Here is a 9297-nt window from a genome sequence, read left to right as displayed (position 1 = left end):
TTATCCAATTTTGTCACTGCTGAGTGATATGCACCCAGTTAATTAAATGTACCTTCATGAACTTAGCCTGGACTTTAGGTCGTAGATTATAAACCACTACATAGACCACTGTAGACTACCTTCACACATCAGGTCTTTCCAGGAGATTATTGTCAGTGGACTCAGGGTGGACAGACCGTAAACTAATTTCATCAGCCATTATAAAGCCATCACAAGCAAAACTGAAGCGGGGTATTACCTTTATGATCAGCAATAATTAGTTAATATCTTTCGTGTTGGTATTGAACAGACATCCTAAACGTTCACGGTGGCAGTAGAAAAAATGAGCAAACCCTTTGAATTTGATAATTTGTCGGACCACCTTTAACAGCAACAACCTCAATCAAGCACTTTCTCTAACTGTGGATCAGACCTGCACAACATGAAGGAGGAAATAAAAATGACCTATGTTGTAACAGTCTTCAAATGTCTCAGCTCTCTTGAGTTCTCTATGGGTTTAGTCTCTGGACACGCCCACTTCTTAGGTTGAGGCCATGCAGTAGATTTACTTTAAGGGTAAAACAGAACAAGTTTAAGGGTCATTGTTCTGTTGTCCTTCTGTTGTCCTTCTGTTGTCCTTCTTTTGCTAGGGATGCTTCCCACTCACAGGTGCTTCTTGTGATAGGTAATGTTTGAGTGTTTTTTTAACCAACGCCTTTAACTTTGTGTCACTGATATGACTTGGACTGACTCCAGTCACCTTTTGTTAGCCTCACAACTTTGATTTTATAAAATATGGACAACAGTGATACAATGGGGTTTTTGACATGTCCCTTTAGTGTCCACCTTCATAGCTGCTGGATGGAGCTGTCCACTTTGTCCTCACTGAAAGTAATAAATTAAATAACTTAGGTCGGCCCAGGTGACATGTCACTGTGTGTGTGTGTGTGTGTGTGTGTGTGTGTGTGTGTGTGTCTGAGAGAGAGAGCCTCTGAAAAACGTTTTAACTCTAGCTCTCTAACCCCCTCTTTCATCTTTCACTCTCTCTCTCTTCCACACACACTCCCTGACTGCTAAACACACACACCCACACACACACACACACACACACACACACACACACACACACACACACACACACACACACACACACACAGAGAGAGAGAGAGAGAGAGAGAAAGAGAGAGAGAGAGAGAGAGAGAGAGAGAGAGAGAGAGAGAGAGAGACTATATAAAATCTATTGCAATCTCACTCACTGCACACACACACACACACACACACACACACACACACACACACACACACACACACAGAGAGAGAGAGAGAGAGAGAGAGAGAGAGAGAGAGAGAGAGAGAGACTATATAAAATCTATTGCAATCTCACTCACTGCACACACACACACACACACACGCACAAACACACATGACCACACAGAGAGAGATAGAGCGAGAGAGAGAGAGAGAGAGAGAGAGAGAGAGAGAGAGAGATTGTTGCACTCTCACTCTCTTCCCGACACTCGCTGAGTGCCTCACACAAATTTAGAGCGTGAACACACATTGAGAGAGAGACAGAGAGAGTATTATTAGTATTAGCACCGGCAGGGGGCGTAGCAGAGGTTGTTTTCTGTCATCCTGTGTCTTTGTGCGTCAAAGCAGACTCGCTGGAATCACCGTGGTGACCGAGCTCCGCACTTTCTACTGCGCCAGGATTTCAGTCACAACTGTGAGCACGGACCTCCTGAGCTGCATGGATCACAGCAGCTGGTCGGAGGGGGAGATACACACCTGGATTCCGGCCATGAGGAGACCTGCACGTGGAAGTGGATCCATGAAGGCTGCAGTGTAGGACACACTGAACAGAAAGTTCACACAACTCCACCATCAGGAACAAACAGGTACGTCTGCTTATCACTTGTGGATTTATTGATTATTTTGCTACAATAATGATTATCATCATCATAATAATAGTGAGTGTGTTTACTGTGTTTCTGCTGGTTCACACACTGAGACGTGTCTGCAGCCCTCTCCACCATCCTGTCTCCTTCAATCAACTTAATTTAGACAAGGTGCACTGCAGAGCTAAGTTATACGGTCCAGGGTGAGGGGTCAAAGTCCTTCTCTAACTGGGTCTCAGACCTGCTGGTGAGGAGGGTGACATGCTTTCACCAGGGGGAGGGTCCCTCATTAGGAGCCAGAGGTCAGAGAGGTCAACTCACACGGTCAAGTGGGCAGAAGCCCTGTATTTATTTAGTCTGAGTCAGTGTCTGCAGGGATTGTCAAGCAGGGTGATGAAGTTGCAAATGAGAAAAGTGTCAGAAGTTTGACTTTAACTGACACTTATTGAGCCACAGACCCCATTTGACAAGAATTATGGTTTTAAATGTTTTATTACTGTACGTGTAGGAAATTCATTACCAAAATAATCATACATTCAATCAGCATGTAACTTATGGATGAAATTAAAATGAATTAAGTTAGAAATATATAGCAAATTATTTCCATTTTTGAAGGGGACCCCGGACCCCACTTTGAGAACCCCTGATTTATACAGTCACAGCTACAGGCACAGTAATGTGATTTTTATTTTTTTTTGTACTATTTACTGTTAATAATCCAGAGGGATAAAACATTGTGTGGAATCAACTGTAGATGGACAGAGATTAAAGCTAAAGTTGGTCTTCACCCTCTTGTGCCTCTGGCCACACAGACAACCATTGTGTTGAAAATGCCAGGTAGCACTCAGGTGTGCGCTAATGTAAACTTCTGTCTTTACACTTCAGTGTCCTTAGACTCCAGGAGAGCTATGCAGGGAGCCTGTATCTGGATTACCAGGTAACCTCATCGGATTGTTTTTATTTCTTTATTCATTCATTTGTATTTAAATGTGGATGGATGTCTGTGATCTTATTTTTTGTGTGATTGGCTCATTCTCTCCGCACCATTTCAATTTCTGAAACCATTAAGGTCATTTGAGTCCAACTACCTCTGTGTTTTGTCTGTAGAGTTTCTGTGCTGCTGCTGTTGCTTTGCTCAGATCACCTGGACTGCCAGCAGACAACAGACCACAGGAAGGTGAGCAGCAGTTGTGTAGCAGGTGGTGCCACTGGCAAAAAAAACTCTGTTTAAACATGTGCGATCTGTTTTTTACTCTCACTCTCGTAATAGAGTACTTATACAAATATTTCCAGGAACTCTTTTATCAGCCTAATCGCGCGTGGTTGGCACAGGCGAGTGGAAAGCTCGTCTCCAAACATGACTGCATCTTGTTAACGTAGCAAAATGCCACCTCAAGATATAGACTTTCAAACCACATTCTTTTTTCCCAGGGGAAACCTGACCCGGGTGCTAATCTGTGAAATAGCAACTACAGAGTGAAATGTTGTGTTGATCGCAGCGAGAACCAGAGGGCTGATGTCGGCGGACCACCTCTTGATCTCTGGGGCCACAGGAACTGCATGGATGCAACAAGTGTATGAAGATGACTGACAGATCAACTATCATGTCAGGGTGTAGGGGTTTTGGTGCGAGTCAGCCCCATGTGTTTCCATCGGGAGTCCAGCTGTGTGACCTATGGCTGACACGGGAGATGACAGTGGCGTAGAGTTACAAAGGCTGAGACAGGGAAAGGGGAGGTGGAGGGAGGTCTGAGGTCTCTCTGAATAGCTTCGCAGGCTGATTGACAGCCAAAGAGCTTCCTGCCAACTCTCCCTACTGCTCCTGTATTCTCTTTCCATCCGCTAAAAGTCATCGCCAGCTGAACTTTTTACGATGGCCATGTGTTTGCCCAAAGAGGTTGCTGTGAATGGAGACAAAGTGGCCCTTAAAGAGCAGGATTTCCACGCGGCTCCACGGACAAAGTCGCCTTGGCACAGGACTCCTGCTGGCAGGTTCCTCAAACAGAGAGTTCAGTGATCGCAGCTAATATGTCCCTGGCGGGGCTGCACAGGGGATAGAATCAACATTTAAAAGTGCAGGTAGCCAATGGGGGATAGGCCACTAACAGACAACCACTAATCAGCCAAATCACGGTTTTATAACCATGAACAGAGGTTTGTTTCATGAACAGTGGTAGGAGGCAGAGGAGCACGATAGTCATGATGGTGACATTAGGTCACTGACTTGAGCTTTTATACAAGCCATTATCTGGCGGAGATTAAAGTACCGTTGATGGAGGCTTTTCATCAATCCTTGGCATCCACATCTTGTAGTGCTATCCTGTTTCTTTGCACTTGTGGTGTGAGTAATTGTGGTTATTTCTGTCTCCATACAGGTTCATCAAAGGGCAGAGCCCCAACAGGAGTTCAAGGCAGAACATGGAGAAATTCAGGGCTCCTGGGGTGCCTGGGGGTCCTGGTCAACCTGCTCCCGGAGCTGTGGAAAAGGGGTACAGGAGCAAAGCAGGCCCTGCCTGCCTGCTTACACTCCAACCCAACATTCGTCAAGAAGATCTGGAAGTCATCCTCAGCAACCGGGCCACGTCATCTCAGCCGTGCAGCCGACACTCTCTCTGCACAGTGACACGGGTAGGCCTATCAACAGCAGTCGTCGAGGTGAGCTGAGGAAGGAGACCCGACCAAGTGGACGAAGGTATCACTCATGGTTCTGACTACAAAACAAATCTATGTTGTAATCGTTGAATCTCCAAACTTTCTACTGCTGTAATTGTGTTCAGAAGTGTTCAGATATAGATGAATAACAAAATGAAGAGAATAAAGCATGCAGGTGCCTTCATACAAGGCACAAGGATCACTGAATGCTTTGAAATGAAATAGTCTATGTAAATGATGTAATTTGTAAGAGAGGTGATGTACAGACAAGTATAATTTATGTGAGGCATCTTCAACAGGAATGAGACAGGTCTGATAGTTACTGGTTTTATACTTAATGATGATTATCAAAAATGTTTCCTGATTTTATGATGCTGTAAACACGAAGTGAAACGTGGAACCATTTGGCTATCACCATTTGAATGAAAAGATCTGCAGCTTCTCTGTACGCTGCTCACACTCATCGTCTTTCTACCAACCGAGAAGAAAAAGGTTCCAGGTTCACCTTCATTCATAAAATTCTGATTACACCGACATTCCTTGTTGGGGCTGTTAGGTGGCATGGATTCGTTGGTCCCTGGCACCACACCAGCTCCCCTGTGATTGCCAGAAATCCAAAGTGTAGCCGACAGCAAATGTATGATTAATCTGAAACATTCATCAAATTGGACAGCAAAAACATTAAGCTTGATTACCTTGACTACTGTCCTACCTACCTTGATTACCTTGACTACCGTCTGTAGTTTCTTCGGTATATTGCAGCTCATGTCTTTGCTTGGATATGCAAGTCCTTAAAGACCCTGTAGGGCCATGATGCATGCTGAGTAGCCTGGTCTAAAAGTGACTCTGTGGAGCTGTCACTGTGGGTCATCTGACTTCCCTCCAGTGGAAAGCTAGTCTTTTATGGCCGGAGTCAAAGGCTCCGCTTGTGCTTGGCAGCTTTGTGACCTCCTTCCTGTTGTGCTTGCCTTTAAACAAACAGCACTGACAGCTGAGTAATGGGGGGTTGTTTGAGTTGGAATCTAAGGAGCCAAATAATGACAAAAGCTCCCATGATTTCTGGTACTGGGATCCTGGTGCTCCCAAAAAGTTCTTGTCCGGGTAAAGCTGCTTGACAGTTTTCTTAGTCAATGAGGACATTTAGCTTAAACACCCCAACAGAGGAAGAAACTGATCCAAATATACTGCATGGCCCCTGAGGTACAGGATGTAGTTGGCTCTTATAGAGTTAGTAGGCAATAATTTCCATAGTGAGACAGATGATAGGTTAAGTGGATTCACTTCTGTTCTTTTCAGCTGGGTCTTGTGTTGCTCCAGATATGGAGGTGATCATTGGTATACTGTCACTGGTTTAGGTGATTGTCTTGTTTATATTTTCAGGAGGCTCGGTCCCATCGTCCCAGGGAGGTATGGCTATGGGAGAGCTCCGTATGTTGCTCCGTTGCAGACGGACACAGGCCAGGGATCGGGGACGGCTGGCCCCCGCAGACAGAGACGCTCGGCAGCTGCCCACCACCCCACAGCCATAGGCCAAGGTGGCCACAGGTCAAACAACCTGGACCCTTCTAACAACCTCCACCGCTACAGCATACCCTACGTGCAGCCAAGGGCACAGCAGCCCACAAATAACCAAGTCTGGGCCCCCCTCTACCAACCTGGATCAGTCCACCAGGCTGAGGACCAGCAGCCACAGTCAGGCAGCCAGACCTCAGGGTCCCAGCAGCACCACGCAATACCCTATAACCCTTTACCTTCTTCTTTCTGTACGGGGGAGCACGCTCGCTACAGGATCTGTAACAGTAATGTACGCAATATTTTCATATCATCTGTGTATGATGAGAGGCATTTAAAGGATTTTATAATGTCTAAGCACATCAATGATAACACTCATCACTGCAATGTCTTTATCACTTTTTTGTTAATTAGTTGGTGAAAACATAAACTCTCCATTACAATAAAACAAACTGGAGCTGGCAAATACCTGAGATTTTCTACATCGTTTGGATTTAAATATTTACTTGAATTTAAAGCTGTTTAATACATTAAATATTATTAACTGGTAGCTTTAGGTAAAGCTTTTGGCTTAGGAAACCTCATCAGTTAAATCCCAGCTGTAATGCACAAGTGTGAGCTTTGCTTATCGCATTCATGGAGTCCATCCTTTGCATCAAAATACATCTAAACAGACGCTGGTTCTGTATATTGTCTCTGGTGTGCCATGACGCAGATATTTAAGCAAAGTAAAGCAGACCAGGGGCTTGTTTAGACAAAGGAGATATGAAGAGACACGAGGGAGATTAGGTTTCACTGGCGAGCCTTCATAAATACTGGAATCTAACTACGTTTTGGCAAGAACGAACGAGCCACAAGTGGAAGGTTAAAACAGTTAAAACAGGGCAGGTTGACTCCAGCAGTCAATCAGAGGCTGCAGAGCATGACAATGAGAAATGTGAGCTTCCTGCAGCACTGAATCTTCATGGAAAATAAATGTATGTATGTGTGTGTGTGCCTGGTCCTTAGGCCTGTCCTCCATCCAGCAGAAACATCAGGGCTGTTCAGTGTTCTTCTTACAACAACCGACCTTTCATGGGCAGACTGTACGAGTGGGAACCCTTCAACGAGGGTAGGTTTTATCGCACATATTTATGTACTGCATGTGTCCACAGCGTGTGCACGTATACAATAAATGTGTATGTGAGAATATTTTCACATTTGCAAAGACTAAATTTTAGAATAGTCCATAGTTGTAGTTTTTTCTGTGGATCTTAGGACCAACATGCTGTTTAGCTCTTGTGCTGGAGACAACTAACAGTGATATAGATTTTAACAAATGAGTTGTAATAACAAAATCAACTTTTATTTAAAAAAATATTAACAATGGATAGTGTTACATCAAACAAGGATAAACGTCACAGTCATGTGGTGCTATGAGGCTGTACCTAGGCAGAACAGTGCTATTTCACCCAAAAATGAAAATTCACTCATTATCTACTCACCACTATACCATTGGAGGGGTGGGTGAAGTGTTTGAGTCCACAAAACACTTTAGGAGTTTCAGGGCTAAACAGTGTTGCAGCCAAATCCTAATTGAATTGTAGTAACTGGTGACCTTGTCTTCAAACGTAAAAAAAAAAAAAGAAAAGAAAAGAAACATAAAATGCCTCCATACTGCTCCTATGGTGTCAAATGTCCTGAGCCCCGAGATTCAGATTCGATGCGAAAAGGCGTCATTTACACCATGTTTTTAGCCTAAATGTCTGCTAAATGTGTGCATTAGCATGCTAACGCTAGTAATTAGCAATAAACACAGACCAAACACAACCAAACTAGCATTTCCTTTGCCAGAGCCAATGCTAGCGTTGCTAAGACAAAAAAGGTCTGAAACATAGACTGTATATAAAGATGGATGATATGTCAGTCACCAAAAAGTGAAGCCAAAGCATCTTGATCGCCTCCTGGTGGTTGGCTGTAATATAGGTCAATAAACCCTGCCTCCTCCATCTTCGTGGATGGGACAAGGACCAAGTCAAAATGAAGTACACATGAAATAAACTTTTCTTAAAGATGGTTTCCGTCATTTTAGGTAGTTCTTATAACACAGATGAAAGTGTTCATTCCCCCTGTAAGTTTGATTTGATTAGTTATTGGTAAAAATTACTCAACACAATAAAAAATGTGTTAGTTTTAAATGTGTAGCAGCAGCTCCCTGACCAATGAGCCATATCAACTAAGGTGTGCTGTGATGTCAGACCTTCAGTATTTTACCTGTCTGCCTCAAAGATAAATGTTCATTCACACAAACTCTCTGACCCTACTCACTCCACGTATCCAGGCAACAGTCAAAACACCTCCTGAAATCTCACTTCTCAGAGAACACTAATGGAAATAAAAGTTTCCAAATTAATATCCTGTCACACAGATGTGTATTTTGAGATCTAGTCTTTGTCCTGCAGTATTGACTGACAGCTAATGCAGATGTAAAGATGAAATAACCCCAGGTAGATATATGAGCCTGGATCACGTGACACCCATCTTGAAGAGTGTTTAAACATACTCTTGTGTATCTGTCTGAGAAATATTTGGCTTTTCAGGTTTGAGAAAATATCTAATTGAATAAGCACCTGAACATACTGGAAAGAGCAGGGATCGGGATCCTTTCACTGCGGTTTTTTGTGTCATCAAATAAAACAGGGAATGTAGTTCCAAACAAATTAAAGCTAACATTTATTGCTTTTTAATGGGACATTATGTTACTATATAAGGGGTTTCAAAATTATTTTCCAAATTTGAACTCCTTTAGGGCATCTAGCACACATTATACCTAAACTATTTAAAATGAAACTTTAGGTCAAGTCACAAATCAACCAGTCATTTTGTTACTTTTCAATCTTATCTGATGTTGTTATAGATCTGTGACTGACTGAAATGAAACTCATAATTTGAATCTGACAGAATACAGCTTGAGGGTCGGACTTCAGCAGACGTGCCAACTATTTACATTAGTACGATGGTAACTGTTGTGGAAGTTTTCTGGAAGCTGGTGAAAGGAGAACTCAGGCAGCAGCTGATGTCTTATGCAGAAGGTTTTAATGTAGACTTGATGTATCAAGGAGACCAGAAGGTGGAACAAAATACAAACGCTAACAGAGTAACATGAGCAATTGTCACCCCCAAGTCTGAAGATGTCTCCCACAGCATCCCCATATATCTTCCTCTACTTGTGTCACCCATTCTAACAGCACATCCAAGAATTGCTGTTACCCTCTATGTT

General features: G+C 43.3%; 1 protein-coding gene across 1 annotated transcript in view; it reads left to right on the top strand.

The window, feature by feature from the left end:
* The first annotated feature begins 1556 nt into the window (after positions 1–1556).
* LOC117759146 (thrombospondin type-1 domain-containing protein 4-like) overlaps positions 1557–9297 on the top strand; it is a 46178-nt gene continuing 38437 nt past the window's right edge. The window contains exons 1-6 of the mRNA XM_034581085.1: positions 1557–1874; positions 2760–2811; positions 2982–3051; positions 4250–4566; positions 5907–6330; positions 7047–7149. Coding sequence (XP_034436976.1) covers positions 2783–2811; positions 2982–3051; positions 4250–4566; positions 5907–6330; positions 7047–7149 — 943 coding nt within the window. The 5' untranslated portion in view covers positions 1557–1874; positions 2760–2782. The remainder of the gene's footprint in view (positions 1875–2759; positions 2812–2981; positions 3052–4249; positions 4567–5906; positions 6331–7046; positions 7150–9297) is intronic.

This window comes from Hippoglossus hippoglossus, chromosome 3 (assembly GCF_009819705.1).
Source record: "Hippoglossus hippoglossus isolate fHipHip1 chromosome 3, fHipHip1.pri, whole genome shotgun sequence".
Taxonomy (NCBI): Eukaryota; Metazoa; Chordata; class Actinopteri; order Pleuronectiformes; family Pleuronectidae; genus Hippoglossus; species Hippoglossus hippoglossus.
The sequence above is the reverse complement of the archived record's forward strand: the minus strand, read 5'-3'. Positions and strand labels throughout refer to the sequence as shown.